This window comes from Halichoeres trimaculatus, unplaced genomic scaffold (assembly GCF_033239565.1).
Source record: "Halichoeres trimaculatus isolate MK-OKI-2021-1 unplaced genomic scaffold, fHalTri1.1 fHalTri1_scaffold_17, whole genome shotgun sequence".
Taxonomy (NCBI): domain Eukaryota; kingdom Metazoa; phylum Chordata; class Actinopteri; order Labriformes; family Labridae; genus Halichoeres; species Halichoeres trimaculatus.
The window spans coordinates 24,347,153-24,371,455 of NW_027437195.1; the positions used below are offsets into that span (position 1 = coordinate 24,347,153).

General features: G+C 40.5%; 1 protein-coding gene across 1 annotated transcript; it reads right to left on the reverse strand.

Annotated features, from left to right (window-relative positions):
- Positions 1–9,512: 9,512 nt before the first annotated feature.
- Positions 9,513–23,652, reverse strand: dcaf5 (ddb1 and cul4 associated factor 5). Its single transcript, XM_074692029.1, has 9 exons — positions 23,275–23,652; positions 21,401–21,544; positions 20,835–20,871; positions 20,593–20,732; positions 19,541–19,670; positions 17,086–17,299; positions 15,243–15,309; positions 11,969–12,096; positions 9,513–11,368 (listed from the first exon to the last, which is right to left on the reverse strand). Exons 1-9 carry the CDS (start codon positions 23,480–23,482, stop codon positions 10,118–10,120), a joined length of 2,319 nt encoding a protein of 772 aa, XP_074548130.1. The 5' UTR covers positions 23,483–23,652; the 3' UTR covers positions 9,513–10,117.
- Between the last annotated feature and the right edge of the window lie 651 nt (positions 23,653–24,303).

Genomic DNA, 24,303 nt, shown 5'->3' on the forward strand with positions numbered 1-24,303 from the left:
ATTGAATCGATAACCGACAGAGGATTCTGATTGGACGCTGTGAAAACACAGGGCCCGCCCCCTGGAAGCGGATTGGCTGGTTTGGCTGTCAACGCAGAGGCTTAGGTTGATCCAAACATCTGACTGTTTGACTGCTGAGAGGAGACTTTAGGCTGGAATTAGCATAAAACAAGTGTTTAAAGCGATATTTTTAACGGTTTACCTGCGCGTTCAAACCTTTAACTGTCCCAGAAGAACAAAAATGATTAGAAAAATTACTTGGGAGCAGGTTTGTCAAACTCAACAGGATTTGAAACATATTTAGCATATTTATTGAAGCACTACAGTAGCCTACTTTTCCTAACAACTGTTAAGGAGTGTCATGAATAAGACAGCATCATAAGAAAGAGTTCATTTTACTTGTATTTAGTTCCAAAACTAGACTATGGACACCAATGTGACAATGTGAAATCCTGCATTTCACTAATTGTAGGACATTATATAGGTCCTTTACTTTGTTGACAAAGCTGAAATATTACGATATTACTCATTTTGTTCTTGGCGGGAAATTTAGTGAAGGCTGTTAAAGGATATATTTTCTAAAAACTAGAAACAGGTTCTCAAGTACCTTTTTTTTAGTGATAATTATGAATATTTTATTTCTTAATTTGGCTCCAAACTGATTTTCCCTTCTGTTGGCACTTGTGACATAAGTCCTACTTTTTACTTATGAGGTGTATTTTCTCTTCTTTTAATCATCAATGTTTTTAATACCTGATTGAATTAAATTAGATTAACTTAAATCAGATAAAATTAGGCGTTAATGAAGATAAATGTTCTCCCCTGCTTTCTGCTGTAACATTTAGAATGTGGTTACAGTGAGGAATAAGCACATGTAAAAAAAATCCCCATAATATGTATGGAGGCCCAAGATGACAATAGCCATGTGTATGTAAACAGTCAACGTATTTTCCGTTGTCGCCAAATGTGTGAAGAGGTGCTGTACTGCTCACTTTTGCGATCTCTTGTCACCGGGTGTGTTGTACTTTTTCACATTTCCTACTAGTGAGAATGTGCGGTCAAAGAAGAGTCAAATTACAATTGTTTGTACACTGATTTTGATTTGAAAAACAACGAATCTTCATGCCATTTGGTTTTTTACTTCCTGTATAGCTCATTATATTTCATTCAGCTTGACGCAGACCCTCTATTGCGTCACTTCTTGTGGATTGTTTCCATTGTACCATACAGCTCCGCAACCGGACTCGCATTGTGGGGGGCTAATGTGAGCCTACAACAGGGTTTTTTTAATGATAAGGATTACATGCTGGAGCCTCACTGGACACACTGGCCTGGAGTAAGTTAAATAAAAATAACAAAAGTTTGTACAAAATCACAAAAAAAGTTAAGAATGAGCTCTGTGCAAAAGTTGGCTGATGTGCCAATAACTGAACAAATAAATTGAACTTAAAGTCTGGATCTTCAGATTAACCTAAATGCACTTAACACATAAAAACAGAAAGAAGAAAAAGTCGAGTCGCGTTTCTGCTTTGGGCTTCCATAGAACAGACAATTTTGGTTTGGAAATACAAGTTTCAGAGAGCTGAATTGAAGTGAACCTGAAACCTTTAGAGCTCCCTCTACTGGCTGGTTGTTGTAAAGGTTATAACCCTCTCCTCCATGTCAGTGGATGAAAATGGGTCAAGTAAATGTTCCCAAACATGTTTTCTGTGATTATGGTTGTTTCTTTTCATTTATGTCCAAGTGTTTTTTTCTTTTTCGGAATTTTTTTTTAAATTACTTGTTTTTAAATATAACTGATTAATAGCTTTTTGGACAAATGAGGTGAGAGAAAATATATCAAGCTCTAACAAAAGAGTAAAGTTTCTGCAGCCTGAGTGTCTGCTTCAAAGCCACACAGGGATCTGTTCTCCTGTGGACTGGACCCCCCAGAAGGAGCTTTGACGTCTTATCTTAAGTTAAATGTGTGTTTTGGTTTCCAGAAAGAGTGTGACATCAATCGTTCAGCTCCACCAGCCCAACACGTTAGTATTCATTGAGATGTTTTTGGCTTCACCTTTTCATAAAGAGGGAAACTTGAGGTGTGTCATCCTTGAAAAAAACATAAGGTTGATGATATTACCCAGCAAGTTAAGTAGGATACTACTTCTATCATTATTTTCTACTCAAACAGGCCATAATTGTGCTCTTAAATCCTTGGAATGAAACAGACCAGTGAACAGTGTTTGCTCTGCACTTGAGACTCACAGTCATTCAGAAAAGAAAGGTGAGTCATGACGCTGCTTCTGTAAACACATGAAGTTAGGGCCAGGTCTGTCTGCCATGTAAGGTAAACTCTCTCTGTCACACTCACACATTCACACACACACACAGAGCAGGAAAGATGCCAACGAGGGGTAGCCCCGACAGTCAGGAGAAAGTGGAGCGCTCTTCCTTATATGGACAAACTTCCAAGGTTGAAATGTTTGGGTGTGTGATGTCACGGAGCGGGAGCAGGCTGTTCGCTTCAGGCTGGAGGAAGCAGACTACCGTTCAGAGCAGCAGCAGCCCAGCGGTGATAAAAGTCAATGATTGTACTGAACCAAAAGTAGCTGACTGCAGCTTGTTAGTAATGCAGTCTGGAGTCTGCCAGGGGGAATAATTACACACTTTTCCATTAGCAAATTAACCTAGAGTCATTTGAAAAACAAAATGACTCATTATATTTGCATTTAAATTAAACAATTCAGAAAACTACTGGCTTTAAGTGTAAATGACTTCCCTTATCTGGGCCAATTAATAACTCTGTGAAATTATTGTGTCTTCAAATGGCTGTATAATTTATTCAATTAGCATAATTGGATTAGAGAATTAATTGGAATAAGACTTCATGGACATGCTAACAGTTGTGCAAGCTTTTTCACACTTGCACTCTGCAAACTTTCTGGAAACTTTAGAAGCACTAACCCAAAAAAGACTCTTAGGAGGCAGGATATGACATCAAAAGCTCACTGATAGCAGGGAAATTAGCAAAGAGACCTCAGCTACCAACCGATGCTTGGTGTAAATGGATGGATGTACATTACATCTTCAGTAATCTTATTGTGTAAAGTATGAGAGAGGAAAGCTGTCAAGAAACATTGTCATCTTGGGAAAGATGAGATATTTTGGACAATAGAGCATTGCATGCTTTCAGAATTAGAATCAGTATCATAAATACTTGATCAAAAAGTTGACAATAGAACGTACAAAATAAGGAATGACCAGATTTTAGATATAACAAAATATACAAATAGAAGAGGTTATAAAAAATTAAAGATAGAATAGAATAGAACTTAATTGTCATTGTAACAAGTACAACAAAATTGAAGTCACAGCAGCAATCAAGAAAACAAAAGTAAGAAAGTTTATAGAAAGTGCAAAAAGGTCCCTAAGAAAATAGATGCTGACAGCTTGTCCATCATTGTCCAGTTCAGCCAGCCTCCACCTCCACAGGGTCCAGGACTGAGCTTCTTCAGCAGTCTGTTCAGTCTCTGTCTCCTGGATCCTGTCTGCTGACAGCAGGTGAAGCTCTTCCAATGTGGCATTGGTGTCTTGTGTTAGCTCTGTTAGCCATGTCTGTGGATAGCATGGTGCTACTCTGCCCTCTGGTATTCCCTCTGTTTCTGGGTTAGCACAGCTAGCTTGTCCATCTTATTGGAGATAGATCTTAAGTTCCCAATAACGATGGATGGAAGGACAGGTTCATGTCCTCACTTCTTAGCTCACACTTGAGAACCAGCATGTCGTCCTCACCTCCTTCTCCTCACCTTGTGGGGAAACATCTGGCCTTGCACCAGTTAGCATTGACACGCTAAAGACTGCTAACAGCTGAGTTCACATATAAACAATGCAGCCATGGTTACATGTAGGATCTCCAGACAAACACAGGAGAAAAAGTAGGGAAAATATCACTGAAGCCACAAAAAGTTTGGTATACATGACCAACAAATGAGCCATACAAAGTAATGATCCACTCCAAATACAAAGATTACCAAAAAGAGACGAAAAAATACAAGAAACGGACAAAGAAGAGAGAGCTGCTGCAAAAGGCAGCCATAGCCAACGGGGCTGCGCAAAACAACAATATATTGCACATATACCTAAATATGGAAATTGTACACTCTTCCTGCAGTGAAGCATGGTGGTGAATCACTGATGCTCTGAGGCTGCTTAAGGTTTCAACAGTTGTATCAAGGTGGTGATCAAGGAAAACTGGCTCTGAGTGGGTCACAGAAGTCTTTACCAAATCTCATGGCAATCTGTTGAATATTATTTCTAGTGTTGGCTTTATTTCTCTATTGCTTTTTATTTGGCTCTTATCTTTGGACACTTTCATGGCTCAAAGAATTATATTTGCTTTTCTCTCATTTTCTTGTATTTGTCTCCTTCATTCTTAACTTGAATTCACAGCCACCACCAAAGACAAAAATAGGTCCAAGCCAAAGAGCAGAGCAGCAATAAGAACTCTAATTGGCTGCCTGACAAAAGAGGCTCTTCCCCACATCGCTGCAAATGATAGCTTGTTAAACGCATCAATTAACCCATTCTAATCAACCGCTGAAATGTGTGTAATTATTCTGGTGGCACACTCCAGACTGCACACTTTAATCTGAGCAGACAGGAGAAATTTCATCCGCTCCAGCTACTTGACGTCAACAAAGTACTATTCAGCAGAATCCCAGAATATCCTGTAAAGAGTCAGTGTCGTGGAGGAGCTCAGGCCTGTTTTCTAAAGCACGCGGGTCATGTGAAGAGCCGGTGTGGTCTGCTCTGTCTGGTCTCTGGCATTTTCCCAAGGTATTCCAGTCATGTTGGGAGGGGAATTCTCCAACAGCGGTCCTTCCTGTTAAAGCTGAACCATGTATGGAATACTGCTGAACAACCATGGTAATCCTGTTGAGTTGTACATGTGTTTGGGTTTGTGGCTACACAACTTGAGCCAAAACCTCATCTGAGACCAAAGAGAGCACTCTGAAGACGCGGGTTAAAGTATGTCAGTATTCAATCTACAGAGAGAGATTTTTCCCCTTGGGAGAAATGCAGCAGGGAGCAAGAACTGGCTCTGACTCTGAGTCAAATGGAGGATCTGACCCAAACTGAGGATCAGGACTTTTACCCTCATAAAAACTTCCCTCGGCCAGAAAAGTCCAAATGATGCTGATTAACCCTGCAGCTGTCCAGTTCATTTCTTTGTGTTTTCACTTTACCTGAGTTTTTAAGGCAAAATGAAGGACGACATGGCAGTTCCTAAAGAGAGAAGCCAGAATACTTAAAGCTCCCCCTGGTGGCTTGCTGCAGTATAGCTTATAAACCCTAACTCCTCCATGTAAACGGACTAAAAACAGGTCAAACTCTAAAATCAAAGCAATCCACATGTGAGGTTGTAAAATATGATAGAGGGTTAGGGCCGTAGGGCAGTTAAAAAAAAAGACTTGAAACATAAATAAAATTGCGATAATAATGAAATAAACCCATGGTTATGACAAAAATAAAGTCATAATTTTACAAGGCAGATGTCTTAAGAATACAAAAAAAGAAAATACCATGATGTTACGAGAAAAAAGTGATAAAGTTACGAGAACTAAGATATAATGTGAAAAAATTAAGTTGTAATGTTACAAGAATAGTCATAACAGTACAAAATTAACGTTATTTTATGAGGACAAAGTCATAATAATACAAAAGTAAGTTGTAACTTTACTAGAAAAAAAGGCCAAAGACATAATGTTACAAGAATAAAGTTTTATGTTTTGGAAAACTGTCATTTTATTAGGATTGATACTTTATAATGTTTCAGGTACGATATTGCTATGTTGCAAAAATATTGTTGAAGTGATACAAAAATAAGTCATAATGTAACGATAATACTGACGTTATATTAAGAGAATAGGTCTCATATTACAAGAAGCAAGCCGTAATTTTACAATAATGATGTTGTGATGTTATGGAAATAAAATATTAAATTTGGATTGATAAATTGTACTGTTTCGAGAATGAAGTGGTGAAGTTTTGAGAATATAACTGATCATAGGTTGCCTGTAAACTATTTTCAGGCCAATTAGAAGAAGAGCTTAAGTGAATCTGGTGAACTGATAGTCAGTATTGATTAGAGAAACTCTTTAACTACCCTTTAAATTACTCTTTATTCTGATTAGGAAGGGATGAAGGTGTCAAAATGGCCCTTGCGTACTTGGTAGTTTGTAAAAACAACATAAACAAAAGAAGCAAACAAAAAAATGTATAGAAATATTTTCAAGTGTCCCAAGAAAAGGTTGGGTCAAGCATTTCTTTCTCCAGTGGAAGTCTGTGGCTGAATGTGACCTTTGAAGGAGGGTGTTGCTAAAAAAGAGCACACATTACGAGTGAACCTTCCCTGAATAAATAGAGATAAAACTGTCTATTGTGAGGTTGGAGCAGGTTGTTTCTTCTACAGTGCTCGCAGCCAGGAATGTGAACAATTTGTGACTTGCTACTTACAGAGGATTTGTGCCATAATTTCAATAAATTCTGATTAATGTTGCATCTTAAAAACTAAAGTGTTCGCTGATAAACTAGCAGTGTGTGTATCTCTAACCTGTAACTAATCATTAAGCCTCATGCAGCCCAGCAGGCACACTCCAGTCAAAGTGTAAACAAGCCCAGAGCATACAGTAACCCTGTTTAAATACTGATCTCAGGGGAAGCACGGGGTTAAATGAAGGGTGTCTACATCCTGCAGATAAGTGACGGCCACACTGAGAAGTTGAAGCAGCAGGGGAAATTATTTAGACAAGAAAGCAGCACAAACAGCTCAATAACCCTCCTCTCCTCGACAGTCTGACCTCAGATTACTGCTCAGGCTGCACTGATGCTGTGTGCTGCTTTCTTCTGTGATCTCCGCCACGACCGCTGGTATGCCCTCTGCTTTGTCTGGCAGGAGAAGGCCGTCCTCAGACTGGAGACAACTGGTGCCTCTTTTTTTTTTTCCTCCTCAGACAGAGATGACATCATGTGTTTCACAGACGTCCATGACACCATTGGAGAATCTTACCAAGTGTGGTGAAATTCTCTGCTGAACTGAAACTTGTCTATTTTGGGTTGTTCACCTCATGACCATGCATTTTTTTGTTTGTCAGGAAGGAGACAGGCCCTCAGGTTGGGGGTAAAAGACCAAGAGCACACGTTTTTAAAACAAGGCCATGAGAATTTAAATAAATCTATAACCACACACAAGTGCACGCAAACATCAATGTGGAAATCCATTTGAGAGGATCGGGGCAGCTGAAAAAAGAGTTTTGGTAGGTTACGCCAGTCAAAACAAAACAAAACAAAAAGGTTTTTTTTGTTTTTTTATTTTCAATTCTGGTCACAATTTACTTGTTTCTTAGAATTCTGATTTTATTTAGTTCAAAGATTAAAATCTCAGATTTCCTTCCTTTCTGCGAAAGAGGATAAAGTTAAAGTTAGCCAAGTTAAAATGGCATTTTTTAACACTCTTTTCAATTGAGATTAAAACCAGAATTCTGGAATTTGAGTCATAACTGCTTCTCAGCATTCTGAGTAAAAAAGTTCTAGAATTCTCAGATTCAAATCAAAATTCTGGAATTTTGATTTTAAAATTCTGAGGAAAAAAAGTTCGAATTCTGAGTTGAAAGAACAGGATTATATGTTATTTCCATTTTGTGTGACTTTTTGGAGAAAAGCCATAAAAAAGAGAAGTTTTTCAAACATTCTATAGGATTTTTTTTCACAGAGATTTGAGAAAATTGTGAGAATTTTCAAATTAGATTTGAGAATCTTTAGAACAAATTAAAATCATGGGATGAAAGTCTTAGAACACGTGTCAATCCCAAGTCTAGAGTTAGATCTCGACTTATTCTACACTGTCATTCAGCAGACGCTTTTGTCCAAAGCAATGTACAACACTGAGTAGTTGGGGGTTCAGTGTCCTGCTCAAGGGCACCTTGACAGTGTCAAGTAATTATGCTAACATCTCTCCAGCTATCAGCTCAATTTCCAGTCTTGGTCCAAGCCAGGACTTTAACCAGTGACCCAAAATGTAATTAAGCCTGAAATGTAGGGATGTGTGAGTACTGGTATTGATATCGGGTATCAGGCCAATTGCTCTTTTTCAAGGTATCGGTGCTCACCGATACCAACAGCTAATACTCCAGTCAAAACACATCTTGTGTGAAGTACATCCTCCTTGCCTGTAGTTTGGCACTTCATTTCTGCAGTTTGAGACAACAGCAGCCAGTGTCAGGTCCTGTTCAGACATCATGAATGAACCAGGGAGGGTTAACAGTTAAACTGATTTATTTTGCACTAAAATATATACTAAAACCCTAACAATTGTGAGTTTTATTTTTCACTTTTGTTAATTTGTCAAAAACAAGTTGTAAACTCAGAGAGAGTTGTTAGTGTTTTATATTTGACTTAATGGTGCAGTGACTGAGCTGTCTTTGTTCAAAATGATCTGTCTCTGTAATTCAAATTTCATGCATTAAAAGTACCCATGGTATCGATACTCAGTATTGGTAAATACTCAAAAAGGAGTACTTATGCCTGCATCAGTCTGAAAAAAAGTGTTAACAAACATCCCTACTGAAATGTAATAACTGGTTGATAATTTAACAAGTGCTGAGCCCAAAATGTCATTTATGAAATGTAATAAACCCAAAATGCAAGATGGTACATTTTGGGCAAAAAAAGTTTTTACATTTTGTGTTTTATTATATTTTTTATCTTGCATTTTGGGTTGTTAGGTTTCCAGGCCAGGTCTCTATAGACCAAGCTGCTGCTGCCTTGAATCACCTGGGCTAACCTCCAAATAAATAGAAAGAAATGAAGTTCACTGGCCTCCTCTGAACATATCTTCTACATTTTTGTCTTTTTGGAATCTGTAAAACAGCTCTTACAGCTTCTGTATTTTATTTTAATAATTTTGACTAAATCTTTTTATTTCAGTACCTTACTTTATAATTTTTATGCGCATTACACAGAACAGCCTTGCAGAGTCGGCCCCTGATTTTGGCACAAAAGTTTTATACCAAGTTTAACTACATGTAATATTTACGCTCTCAAATGGAGCCAACAAAAGATATCACATCAATAGTTGAAGTGACCTTGAATGTACCATAAAAAAACTCTTTTCAAAGATGAACATGAATAATCTGGGATGTTCAGATCAGTGTTTTGAGCGATGTGTGCGTCGTATTCAGGAGGCAGAGTGCTGATAACTGCTCAAACCTTTCTCTCAATAAAAGCAAAGACAAGCTTCTCTTCTGTCAATAAAATATTCCACTCTGAGGTGATGCTGGTTGCTCGGGGTCACGGCCGGCTGAACACGCCGCTTTCACAGAGGAGGTGATGCTGCGTCTCCATGGCAACTCGGAGCACCCAGAGCTACACTGAGACAGCATGTTTTCTGATTTTTTCTGACTGAAAGGTGTCAGAGACAGCAAATAATCCAGAGTTGATTCAAGGAGAACAGATTTGTCTTTAATTGCAGGAAAACAAAGCGAGAACTGGTTTGTTCTGATTAACAGGAGAGAAAAAAACAGACACTGAAAGCATCATTTCAACACACAGCTTCAACAAAAGCTGCTCCTTAAGATTTCTATGGAGACACAGTCCAGTCTTCAGACTCCCTGAAGCAGCTGAGAATCACTTTGAAATAAAAAATGAGCCCGATCAGATCAGCGCTCAGTGTGAAACCAGAGAAACTAAAATGCTGCAGAGCTCTCGTCCTCCATTAGACCTTTTTTTGTTGTTGTTGGAGGAACTCCAAATCCTGTGAGGAGCTTTCTGCCGCAACCAGAGCATGAGAAAGAAACACGGATGCTGCATGAAAATAAATGAGCTTCACTTAAAAATAACAGCGTTATCAACATTAGCTTAGCTTTTCATTTACTGTCATCTGTGGTTTGACCGAATGAGAGATGACATTGTTTAAACTGTTTTCAGAAATTAAAATTAACCTTTGTCTTTTTTTTAGGTCCCCTCTCGAACTCAGTTCATGTGTGTCACATGACAGAGAGGCGAACAGAAAAGTTGAGTTGTACAAACCCATAGAAAACCCACTCTCAATTAAGTCTGTTAAATTATTTCTTCCTCGTTATGTTTTTAACTTCTTCTCTGAAGGTGAGGAGCCGGACTCGCCCTCCTCTGACACCACGTGAGTCCGTTTCAGAGCGCTCTGTGCCGCCACTTTCTCCCTCTGCTGCCTCAGGTCTTCTTCCTCTGACTCTGACGTTGCGTGAAGGTTTTCACTCGCGCATGGCGCCACAGTCCGGTGCTGCCCGTTCACTCCGGGGCTGCGTCTGCTCTGAGAGCTACCGTCCAGAACCCCGGAGCTGCTACAGGCCTCCCCGCTGTCAGAGCCGTCTGTGGCTCCTCTCTGTTCAGTCCTGAGTGGCGGTGATGCAGCTGGAAGTCTCTCCAGCTCAGTCCTCTCACCCCCGTCCTCGTGGCTCCCGGAGGACATCACCGGGCTCAGGCACACAAAGTCAGACGGGCTCAGACATTTCTCCTCCTCGCTGAGCGGCTTGATTTGAGGCGAGTTGGAGGAGTTGGAGGAGGACAGATCATCGACTGATATAGACGGGTAGCTGCAGGAGTCGACGGCTGAGAACAGAGCCTGCACAGACTCAGGTCGGTCCCCGGCTCTGGAGACGACGTGCATGCGGCGACGCCTCATGACGTTTCTACGCCTCACCGCACTACGTCGCTCCTCGTCGTCGCTGCTGGAGCTGGAGGTGGATGTTGAGGGGCTGAGGGAGCCTCTGGGAAGCGAGGGGGAGGAAGTGGGGCTGGACAGCGTGGAGTTGTCTCTGGGGCTCGGGGAGCGAGGCCTCGGCATGGGGTCCAGCCAAAACTCGCTCGAATCTGAGTCCTCGTTCACAAGGAAGCCCGACTGATGTCGCTGATGCCTGCTCCGTCTCCTCTGCTGCCCCTCTGCTCCTGCGGGCTCCTCCCCTCCTGAGGCCTCAGGCCCGGCAAGAGAGGAGGAAGACGAGTTGTCAGAGTCGCTGTGGTGACCTGCAGCCGAGGGAGCGGTTGGAGTTGCAGGTGCGGCTCGAACAGAGCGGCGTCCTCGGGCGTGCAGCTGCATGATGGCCTCCTCGCTCAGATCGCTATCTGAATCTGAGCTCCAGCCTTCAATCTCCCGCCGTACCAGAGAGTCGAAGAACGCCATCATGCGAGGATCCTCCTGGATGGACTGGCTGACGTAGTCGTGGGAGAGACCACTGCCGCTGTTCAGCACCAGGCTGATGTACTCCTCGTGGGTGTAGAGGCTGCGAGACTTGTCCTCTACTCGACCGTCCAGGTCGCCAAGACTGTTGGGCTGCTGGTACGGACTCCACACCTGAAGAAGAAAGAAGTTTAAAAGGAGTTAGAGACAAAAAGCGGATAAATGTGACGGCAGTGAAAAGAAGCACGTCAGTCTGAAATAAACGCAAAAGCTTTAGAGCTTAATCCACTTTTCTAAAAGACCACGATTTAAGTATAAATCAGGATCAACCCTCAGCCCAGGTGTTGCTATCCAGAGTGAAAAAGCTAGACCGCTGCGTCTCTTATCATACTCCAGCTCTGTTACGTAAACACTGAATCTGTGGAACCCTCATTTCTTCCCACGGCCCAGTTTTTAATGCCGCCCAACGTCATTTTTCAGAGACAATCGTCAGCGATGAGGGGGATCCATCTTTTTTCCACGTCTCCCCAGAGTAAAGTCAGAGCAACTTGCTAATGTACGTGGTGTCACTGGAGATCAATGTCTCGCTTCAGGGCTCGTCTACTGTCTGAACATCCGAGGACAGCGACTCAGATTTAGTCTGAACAATGTCCCCAAACACTAAATCATCCTGATGCTGCAGAGGACGCAAGACCTCCTCCTCCTTCCTGAAGCTCAGTTTCACCTAAATCCACTTCTCCTTCTCACTATCAGTCTTGATGCTGGAATACTGACCTTGATGACTTTCTCCACGCCAGAGGAGCAGATCATATAGGTGTGTGGGTTGAAGCGGACCTGGTTCACGATGGAGCGGTGACCCTTCAGGACCATGAAAGCCCCGTTTACAACACGACCCGGGCCTCCTTGGAGAAAGAAAAGACGTGGGATTGTTGAATAAAGAGATCAGGAACACAGGGAGGAATGAAGATTTGGACTAAAAAAGATCAGTTAAGTAGTCTTCATAACATACCGTTCATCAGAAAGTTCACATATTTTCACTATGAGTAACTCCGGGGAAAAGAGGATCCATAAATGTGTCAGGTGTTGCCACAGAGGAGCAAACGACCGCATTCTTGGACCGTTACATTTCTTCCCAGAGACGGCGGGTTCACGGAGGGGAACACAGAATCTAAACTTCTTAGCATTGAAAGGAATCTCTGGTATTCTTAAACCTACGCCAGCTTCGAACATATTTGGGGTTTGAAAGGTCAACAATCGTATGAAAGCGCTCCAGCAGATTGCAGCGAATCATGGCTGTGACACATTTCTTTGGAGTTCACTTCCCCTCTTATCCCTGGACTCTTACCGGATGAGCTCAAATCCACATTTCTGACAAGACGAGCCAAACAATTCACCCTTTTTGGTTGGAGAAAGATCTTTTTTTAACCAGTAGCAGCTGTTAAATCTTTCTCCTGAAGGCACACCACTGGGTAAAAACAGTAATTTCAGAAAACGGGAGTTGCTGGTTGCCTGCTGTCTTGCTTGGTTAGTTTGTTTGTGTAACTTTGTGTAACACAAGTATAGTGTTGGATCCAAACTAACCATTTAAAACACCAAAGCCAAACACACACAGACTGACTGATCAATGCAGCAGCAGGGCCAACTGGAAACACTGTTTTTGTCTTTCAGCCTTAAAGAGAGGGATGTGGCTGTTTTTCTGGTTCCTTTAGTGGAACCAGTAACAAACTAATTTATGTCTTTTCCTAAAAAACAAACATGTTGCAGCCATTACAGCATGTTCTCTCGCTGCTGGGTAGATAAAGCAGCTAATTTCTTAATTTTTAAATGTAAATTCATACTCTTTGAAACTAGTTTTGTCAAATTTAAACTAATTTAAACAAGCCTGTTAGACCTTAAACAGTCAGAGTCCAGGGGGCAGACACTCATTTAGCAGACGCTTTTGTCCAAAGCGACATTCAACACAAGCAAGAATCTAAACTGAGGGAAAACCTAGTTAGAACGACAACATTGCTACAAGTTATTCAGCTGCAGATGCTGCCATTAAGTGCAGGCTTTTGTTTTTTTATAATGTAGAATAATCTAGCCAACAAACCACAATTAATTACTGCAACAATATAACCTTCAACAACATTTAGTAATTAGTCCTGAAAATTCACCAAGAGCTGGTCTGAGGCTTTCTGACTAAATTCTACCCCTGAGGACAAAGAGGAAAAGGGTCAGATTAAGGGCCTAAATGTTCCCTGAACAGATGAGTCTTCAGACATCTCTTAAAGTATAAAGGGACTCAGTGGATCGTATGGAGTTAGGTAATTCATTCCACCATTTGGGCACAACAGAGGAGAAGAGTCTGGCTAGAGATTTGGAGCCGTGTTGGGCTGGGAGCACCAGGCATCTCACTGTGTTTAAGACTCAGCTTTCCTTTTCAATAAATCTTATAGTTACAGCTGGATCAGGCCAGGAGCAGCTTTTGGTTTCGCTGCTATCGGCTCAGTTTAGTAGTAGTAGTTCTGTGGCCCACTAGACTGGATGACAGCCTAAATCAGGCAGACTAAGGACTTGTACACATGTATACCCCTCATTCGTTTTTAAAAATACTTTCGTCCACACGCACCAGGGAAATCCGCCAATAAGTGCAGCTTGAAGCATGTCAGACCCATATTGGGCAGTGTTTTTTTTATACTTGATTTTTGTTGTTTCTTTCCAGATAAAGCTAACACGCATAAGAAAAAAGTAAAGCTCAAAAATACTGAACAGTAGGTCATCTATACATCCTCATGTCACAATGGTTAAAAAAAAAATCCAGTAAGTTCATGCAGTAGTGGTTCAAGCCTTCAATGTCATATACACAATCCATTTTTCCCAGTTTTTCAAAATAGTTTCTGCTCTTAGGTTTTGTGAGAAGGTCAATCTTTACATACCTTCAATTTGAGACACAGTATTGATCCAGTCAGTCTTTTTTAGAGGATCGAGTTGTGACCTTTTTCATGTTATAGCTTTTTTACTGGCTATATTGGGCAGTGTTTTATAGACGTGAAAGCCGTGCCAGCCAATGAGAATATAACCTTGTCTTTCAGCTGTGATGTTTGAGAACCAAAAACTCTGTTTTCTTGGGATTTACATGAAACCATGAAACCAGAGTTTTCCAAAATCTTCACTTTGCCTGGAGTTTTCAGGACACATTGTTTTAAGTGGCGTAAAACTGCAGATTTTTGGAAAACACTGGCCTAAATGTATAAAAATATATGCAGTTTCCAAGATATCTAGATACATGTGAACAAGGCCTAAAGGTGTACATATCTAGTTGAAGGTGTTCCAGACCTTTCCATACCTAGTATCCAAATTGTGTTTAATAGAGCCCAGGTTTTAGATACTCAAACAACCCTACAACTTACCTGTTATGTGCCACCCTGATTTCTTGTTTCTTTTTTCGTTTTGAACCAACATCTAAACTCCTAGTTACTGGCACCTGTGACAGGCTACAAAAGCCAGAGCTTGGCTCCTCCCACTCGCTCTCACCCTGCAACATTAACTCTCATAACTTTTGAAGGACAAAGAAACTAAAGAATAAAACAAAAAAGAAAGATGGAACATTTTGTTCAATGTTAGAACTTAGCCTGACCTGAGACCACAAACAGGAGGATTATATAATAAAACAGACTTTATAGGATATCTGATGCCTGGAGAGTATAATGAGACCACATGAACTGAGGGCAAACCACTGTCTGGGCTGCTGCTCATTCACAAAGAGAAAAGGGACATCCATCAAACTCAAAGCGTCTGGGCTGAGCTTTGTTCCCCGTTTCTGACGCCACTCAGATCTTTAACCTTGGAGAAAAACAGTTTGTCTATGGTGGAAAGTTGTTGGCATTTTCTTACTGTATCTTATTAACTTAAACTGGAAGTTGTAAAGGAGCATTTACTCTAGCGAAGAAGACAGGGTTAAATTATTTATTTCTAAACAGAAACAAAAGTCATGCTCTTGCCTTTAAGGAGCTGACCTTTCTGCGAACAAACCGTCAAACATCCACAGACAGAAGGAATAACTCACCAGCTTCAGGATCCTTCGGTATTTTCCACATGTAAAGGTTGAAGTCATCTGATCCAGACAAGATGTACTGAAGAGGGAAACAGAGAGATGTTTACATTTTTAAGTCTGCTCCGTTTGGTTTGACAAAACTTTCCGTCAGACCTCAGGGGAGAGGAAACGCTTATATCCACATACAGACACAGAAACCCTGAGGGGTCAATATACGGCATGAAACCAGCAGATTGTATCGCACTGTTGAGTCTCATGATGCGGATCAAACACGCTCCTGACGTGACATGACAGTCTGACCCTCAGACAGCTCCTGCTCCCCGTCTGAACCGATATTAGACGCCATAAACAGATGGTTCCACTTTAAACTGTCGCTTACGGTACATTCAGACAGAGCTGGAGCTGGAAAACACCTGGTTCTTATACATGCATGGGTCTTAAAGGGCCAGAATGGAGGATTAAGCAAGGGTTTATTGCCAGAAATCATGTTTAACAGAAAGGAGTGTGTATTTTTTAACCTAATAAAATCTATAAAGGAAAATATTAAAATAAGAGGTTTTATGGATGGTGGTTGTAAACAGACCTTATCAACAACAACAAACGACCACCTTGATGCACATTTTGAAGGATCTTGCTGTTTCTTTCCTCTTCTTTTCTTTTCCTTTCTCCTTTAGCACAAATCTATTCAGCCTTACATCTGCCAAGACCTATTTCACCATCTGGAGACACATTTCTGTCCAAGCATTTACATGTGTTTTGGACGTTGTTTCGTGCCACAGGGTTTCTGAAATTCTGTCAAGTTGTGAATTATTTCATCTGCCAATGGTTAGACTATTGTCTTCAGTTTCCTTCAGCAAACATTTTGCAGGTCTGTGCTAAAAATAAAACGACTTTTAACTCTTAAAAAATACTTCTATGATTTGAATTATTGCTCATTCTTCTACATGAATCAAAGTAATGGAGCTCTGTTGTGATAACGCACACTGTTGGTGTTATCGCTGAGGCTCCGGGGCTCTGGGAACACCTGTGAGCTCCTCCTCAGGTTCCCAGAGGACACATCAGGCAGGAATGTCACACCCAGAGCTCCCTCCCTCTGTCTCTCCTCTTCGTGGTTAGTTCTTACTCTGCACCTCTGTTTTCACACTCAGCAGGGAAAATCCTCGATTCTCTGTGGTTTTTGGTCTACATGAGGACATTTTGGGGAAGCAGGAGTTTAAATGAAAAACAGCTGACTAATCATAATAGATAGCGTAACTTAATTTGTCTCTTAGATTTAATTTAGTTTCTTCGGCTAAATCTTGTTTCGAAGTCGTTCACATTGGCCTTCAAAATAAAAGTCTTCAGTTGCTCTAATGTAGAAAAAAAACTAAATTACACAAAACATAACTCAAGGCGGCGCCAGATGCTCTCCCATTCTGCAGGGTGATAACAAGAAAGCAGATTTTATCAGATAAAAACTTTCTAAAAAGTTTAAAGAAACTTTAATTTGATATCTGCATCTGTCAGTTGAGACCAAAATCTTCATCCATCTTTATCAGTCGTCGTCTTTTCCTGTAACCTTGAGTCCACCTACTTCCTTCATGTGGAGAGGGATAATTTTTTAAGCCTCCACAAGCTCCTCCGACACCCGAGGATAATGTTATCATAACAAACATGGCTGCAGGGTGACGTCACGTCTGAGGAGGAGCGAGGGGGGAACCTCACAGGCTTCTGCTGTCCCTCCAACAATCAGAGTCAAAACTTCACAAAAGAAATGATTGTGTTCCACATTTTCTCCATTCTCCTCATGTTTCATTTTGTGTAACCACAGATTCTGATAAATCACCTTTATAATGTGTTTGATCGTATGACCAACCTGATCTTTGTCCCCAGCGAAGCAGCAGCTCTTCATGGTGCAGGAGTTGAAGTAGCCCTGGTTGTCAAACTGGAAGCTGGGCAGGCGTGAGTGCAGCTCGTAGAGGACTGGCGGCAGACGGCGACGCAGCGCCAGCAGCTGAGTGCCCGTGCTGTTGAAGCGGACGCTCATGGCGCTCTGCAGGGACATGCTGCCTCCATAACGCAGCAATGAACTGAAGAAACAGCAGAAAAGATCAGATTAGAGCAACAGAAATGTGAATAAGCAGATAGAGTGTGATTCCAAAAGTAAAGATGTGTTCTTTCTATAAACAGCAGGGGGCGACTCCACTTGAACAGAAGTCTGGCATAAATCAGAAACCAGTCCCACTCACATCATCAATGATTGGTCTTTCTGGTTCAGAAAAGCATGGAAACCAAACTGATAACTTTGGAGCTCCGACTTAAGGCATAAAAGGCCTTAAAAGTTAAAAAATGAGACTTCAGGGAAGTAGTTCAGAAACAACTAAAAATAACTTGTGGAACCAAAAGAAAACACTATTAAAAGAAAATCTGATACATCTGCAGCTTACCAAAGTAAACAGTGATGAAGATGAAGAGATAAAGCAGATATTCCACTGAGCACACAGAGTTCAAGCTCGAATAAACTGAAAAACCCACAGTATTGGATTTATTATAAATTATCTTGCAGCTATTTTTAACCTTCAGACTGAAGTGAGGAAATCTCTGAGGTGTAAACAGACTGCAGAGAGGCAGAGCCAGCAGCCGTAGAGGAGGAGAAATGACTCAGTGTTTACTTTTTATTAGATGTGCTGTCATTTGTTGCTTTAATAACCGAAACCCAACCTGACCTGAGTGTGAATGTGTGAACCCACTCAGTGTGTTCAGAGACATTTAAGTTGTGTAAACACTAAATGTCTTGGGGGTGAGAGGGATTTTCTGCAGCTGGCAGAGGGAAAAAAAAAAGATCAGTTTAAACAGTTGGACAATGGCGCCACCTGGTGGACAATGAGTAGAAGAGTATCAGGAAAAAAATTCTGGCTGAGTTCTGGAAACTAAAGTATGTGCAAGAATAGAAACAAGAAGAGATGACAGTTTTGTAAAGAACTTACAGGGTTTTAATGAATCTGGAAGAAGATTTTTTTAGATACTCTTAACTAGAAATCAGTGATTAAAGGATGTGATCTTGATATCAGGTATAAGATTAACACTGACTAGAAAGGTTTTGAAGGTTCAACAAGTCTGTTAACATTCCAGAATTGTGATGACATTCAAACATTTTGGAACAATTCCAGAAACGTGATAACATTACAGAATTCTAATAATATGCAAGAGGATGTGACGTTCCAGAATTCTATTAACATTCTGTTAACATTCCAGAATCATGACATAAAAAAGTGTAATAATTCTAGAAGTCTGATGACAATCCAGAATTCTGATAAAACTTCAGAATATGTAAAATTCCCAAAATTATGACAACTCCCCAGAATTCTGTTGACATTCAAGAGTTCTGGTGACATTCAAGTCAACAAGTCTGTTAACATTCCAGAATTGTGATGACATCTAAACATTTTGAAACAATTCCAGAATTGTAATAGCATTTCAGAGTTCTAATAATATGCCAGAGGATGTTGACTTTCCAGAATTCTGTTAGCATTCCAGAACTTTCATGACATAAAAAATGTCATAATTCCAGAATTCTGTTAACATTCCAGAACTTTCATGACATAAAAAATGTCATAATTCCAGAATTCTGATGACATTCAAGAGTTATGGTGACATTTAAACACATTGGAATAGTTCCATAATTCTGATGACACTTCAGAATAGGTTAATACTCCAGAATTATGATAACACTCTAGATCATGTTTACATTCTAGACTTCTGTTATTATTCTAGAATTCTGTTAACATTCCAGAATTATGATGACATAGATGAATATCATAATAAATCAAAGTTTCTGTTAACGTTTCAGAATTATGATTTGATTGCAGAAATCTGTAACAGTTCAATAATTTTATTGAATGTGGAGTAATTCTGGAATTCTGTCACGACTCAGAGATCCTTAAACCACAGAATTCTACAAACATTTTTGAATTCTGAAAACATTCCAAAATTCATCTATTGATGTTTATGGAATTCTGTGACTGTTCTAGAATTCTGGGAACATTCTAGAATTCTGTTTGTAAATACTGGCTAACACAAACCTAACAGTAGGGCCTTGCATCCAGACATCTAAATTAAAGTAGCTGCAGATCTTCTGGGTTGTGCAAATTGAGGTCATAATTTTCAGTCCTTTCAATTTGTTTCAGGGTATCCAGGGTAAATATGTTTTTATCTTTTTTGTGTGTAATTAAATCAATTGCTGCAAAAATTCTCGGGACTGCAACAGTACACTTTGCGCGAATGGCAGGCATCAATCATATGTGACTGAGGATATCAGTAAAAAGACAAACCTGCGTGGCTTGCGGATGTCCCACAGTCCGACCCCCTCCTTGGAGTTGGCTGTGGCGATCAGTCTGGGCTCGACAGGGTTGAACATCACACTGTGGAAGGCTGACGGGTAGCTGGCCAGACAAAACGGCTCTACAGACAGAGTTAGGGGGAAAAAATTAGTCACATCTCCATGATCATAAACACAGGACATGAGCCTTAAACAACACACACTTTTTTCAAACCACTGAACAAACAGCTTTATCATTTAATGTGTTGCTTGTTTGACAGTCAAGCAAATGAACTAAAAGATTTGCCAGTGAAGGGGTACACACTTATTCTGATGAGTATTAAAAGCAATCAAAGCCTTATCACCAATAAAAAGGATTACGCTCATTCAGTCTGAAGCCTCAGTTCTGCAAACAGACCTACTTCTGAAGACCTGAATACTGATCACTGCTTCATATATTATTATTAGGCCAACTCAGTCACAAGGAAGCTTTCTAAAATAGAAAGAAGTGTACGTCATGTAAGATGATCCTCTGCATTTTTAAAGTTATCAACAACAACTCTCACTGAGAGCTGTCATTAAGCTCTGCCCTGAGTTCAACAGAGACGCTTTACAGGAACCATCAGGCTGTCTGCGAACAGCTTATTAATTAATTTAGATCAGAGGAGACATGCAAACCATTTCAGAGCTGCACTGGCATAAGTTTAAGTCAACTTTATAGAAAGATCCAGAGGGTTTAAACCAGACTGAGCCCTCAAATATAAGTAACCATTTATCCTCTGGAGCAGGAGAATTTGGAGGGTGAAGCAGTGATTTATGATATTTCTGAATCCACTGACATCTTTGACTTTTAAATGTTTTCTGTGTATTCTGTGAGATAGTGCATGTTTAAAAGGTGCAGCTCATTTCTTTTTTGTTACACACAAGTCCAGTTTTTGGGATGCGGCTGCCCTCTGCACCTGCATGCTTAGCTCGTAGGTGGTAGCTCAAACTTACAGTAAGGTGTGATATCAATAAAATCATATATTAATGAGCTTCAAAGATGGTAATATCTCCTTTGCTTACCTGCACTTGGTGGCTCGCGAGTGTCCCAGATGAGAACACGGCCGTCATCAGACGAGCTGGCGAACACATTGTCGTTGACCGGGCTGACAGACAAACTGTACACGGCGTCAATGTGCAGAAACACGTTCAGAGTTTCTCTCCTATTAAAGAAAATTTGGCGTAAAGTCAACATTTAGAAGTCCATGATTAAGTTCCTGCCAGTGCAGTTTACTTCCAGTGATGTTTAAGATTATTTCACTCACCTTTCCACGTCGTGTAGAATTACCTGCTCATCGTTTCCTGTAAAAACAGCAAACAAACAAACTGTGGGTCACATACAAAAATGCAGAAATACCCTAATCTTCCTAATCTTCAACCTCAGCGTCCAGTTAACAGTGATTAGTGAGCAGCATTCACCACAACAAGCGCCTCAGATTTATTTAACAGTAGACAGGTGCAAAGTGTTAAGACATAAACTATAATTAAGAAAACAATAAACCTAAATGAAAACTTCTCTCAGGCTCTTAAACTGTTGGACTGTGTCTCTTTGTATAACAGCAACTATAAAAACTGTGTTTTCCTTGGGGAAGAATTAAGTTTATCTAACTTCCTGGTATTCACGCGCTCTAACTTTCTACACTCCTCTCAGCGATGTGCCTGTGTCAGCAACAGCTGTATTCAAATCATACAGTGTGCAAAGTTAATAGCTTTTAAGAAAAAGACAGTATAACAAACGTGTTTTACATTTAAACTTGGCATTTCACTGAGGAAGGAAGTAAATCTTTTTGCTGACAAAGAGGAGACGTAAGAGGTTGATTCTTGCTCTTACCGCCAGAGAACACCTTCTTGTTGGTGCTGTCGAAAGCCAAACAGAAGATATTGGACAGGTGCTCTCCCTTCAGCTTCACAGGCTTGGACCGCGCATGGATGGCTTTCTCCATGTGCCACAGCAGCACCCGGCGGTCATCTCCTCCTGTGGAGATATAAAGAGGCACAGTGAATGGTAAAAAAGGAGCGAGTAATCTCAATTCAAGGGCTCATTTTTCCTTGGACTGCAAAAATTAAACCAAGATGGAAACCCTTAAGAGATCTATTTCGATCCTTATGTAAATAAAAATCTAAAGTTTTGCCACATAATAGATAGCTACTGAATTACTGTGGTAAAAAAAATGCATTTTTTAAAAATAATTTTACTATACTAGTTTAGAAAAACAAGATAACTCAAGAGTTGAAATCAAATCAAATATGTTGCAACTGTCCACAATCAGTGCTGAAACTGTGCAAACTTGGTATATGCATCAACTTTTTACTTTCTTTTTTTTTTTCATTCAAACATTAAGACAAACTCTCTAATATAGGAAACTTAATTAGAATGGGCAAGCAGAAGAGGGTTTCTCAATTTGTTTGGTTCAGCCTCAATATCCAGTGTTCCTACCGTCCTCAAATGACAAAGAATTGCTTATAAGCAGTTATAAAGACTTTAGTGCTAATGTGTGGCTGCTTTATACTTTAATTGGGCTGTTCAGGTTCAATTAAGCTGTTATACTGGGATTTACTGGGTAACTGGGGGCTTCGTTGTGCAAAGTAAATATCCTCGGTACACCAAAAACACCAAGCCTGAGGCTGTTGAACAAGGCCAGATGATGGTTTTTAATCCTCTCAGGACAAACAAAGCTTTGGGTTTCAGGGGGAAGTCGTGATAAGACCCAGCAGAAAGACTAAACATGTCCCTCAGTGGCCACAGGGACCCTTTCCATGACTGACTTATGGGACTCTGTCCGGGTCTGCTGCCCTCTGAGCTGCTCGCTGTTTGGTTTGACGTGAGCTAGCAGCTAGTTAGCTGACAAGAAAGCTCTGGCTAACGGTGCGTTCACGTGCTCCACGGATGCTCGGATTTTCTGGGTTGGAAAGCGATCTCCCGAATTTTAGTATGTTCAAGAGTTATAAAGAGGCGATATTGACGCATGAGAGACGATATGAATGTGTATTATTTTTTAGAAATAACATCTATATTCAAAAAATATCTAATTCAAGCTGTATATTTAAAATCAAAATATAACTGATTCCAAACGTGATATAGAAAAGCTGAGTTAAAACTTTGTTGCTACTATTCCCTTTCTTAATCGTGTTATTTACTAGTACTATTATTTGTTATAATCAATCATTGTTATTCATATTTACACTCTTAGTTATTTGCTTGTTCTATTTATACTTTAAAATTTTATTTCACTGTCCCCAACTTCATATTTACACCCTTCTTAATTTCACATAATGTGAAGCTTTCCACATTCTATTCTTTAAAAAAACTTCATTTTCTCTCACAATCAAAGCTAGTTCAATAAAATAATTTATGTGTACTATGTTAAAATGTCATTAAAACTTTGTTATCAAAACCATTTACTTTCATTTTGTTGTCGTTTTATTTCCTCGAACTCCCTTCTCTTTCTTTGTTCTTGTACTTGTGAACATCTAATGTAGAAATAACTAAATATTGTCATCGCATACGTTTAAGTTCCATTTTACCCTACTTTGAGCTTTGTTTCGATTAGAATTCTGTTTTCCGATTATTCCTACAGTTCGTTAATGCAGCGTAACTCAGCTAGCCCAGGAGTGTTTCAGCTGATTTCCAGCTAGCTTGCATTAGCATGCTAACACATTCAAACAGTGTCAGCCTCCAGGTAAAGGTGCGAATTGACAACTTACCAGACACAAGCCATTCCCCGCCGTTGTTGGAAAACTCAATGGCGTTGACACAGCCGAAATGTCCGAGCATATCCTTCTTGTAGAGGCTGGTGCAGCCTGCCAGCCTGCGTCTCTGGAATTCCTCCTTCATGAGCGGCTGCCCGGTCAGCTCTCTGCGGGACAGAAAGCCCACCGAGGAGCGCATACCGCAGCCCTTCAGCTCCTTCATTTTCACCCCTGCAAGACAAATCACTGCCCCGGTTTGTTTTTGTTTTCACTGCCGCGCCCCGGACATGTGTGAGTGCTCCTCGGTGGATGTTCCTGGCTCTGTTTGGGCTACATTATGGTGGAAGCCCCGCTGCTGATGTCGACGTTGTTTTAGCCTGCGTTCACGTGCTGCTCTAATGCTCGAAATTTCCAGTTTGGGAAGTTGTTCGTCTTACCTCGCTGTGTGTAGGGACAGTAAACAATATGAAAGCCTCTGAAGAGATGTGTTTTATTTAATTTGTCAAAGCGTATCTAGGTCATTCTTTATTTTCTTTTTTTTTTAAAGCGAGATGTTTTATGACCCAGTGGCTTACAATAAATTAAAAACAATGAAGTTTAACTTAGATCAAAACAAACTTTTGCTCCATTAAGATCGAGATCTGGTCTTGTCCACCAATTTTCGCGAGGGTAACGACATTTTCTCCAACTTTCCTCGCCGTTGTTCGGACTTGCTTATGCACGAATATCACTTGAAACTATTTTATCTGATTTTATCAGACAGCCGTGAACGCAGTGTCGCACCTCCTCTTGTCTCCCTGGTATTCCCAACAGCAGCGTCCTTTTCCCGGAGCGGATCCCTTCCTCTTAGCCTTCAATCACTCAACATTATCCATTAGGTTCTTTATTTACAACCACGCAACCCTTAATTTTATGGGTCTGTGGCAATTGCTCTTTAAGTATTTCCTCTTTAAGGTGGGTTTAATGCTGAAATTTACAGGTTACAATGAATGGAAAGGATAAAATTACATTTCATCAGTCTGTAGTTGTGAACAGGAGTGTGTC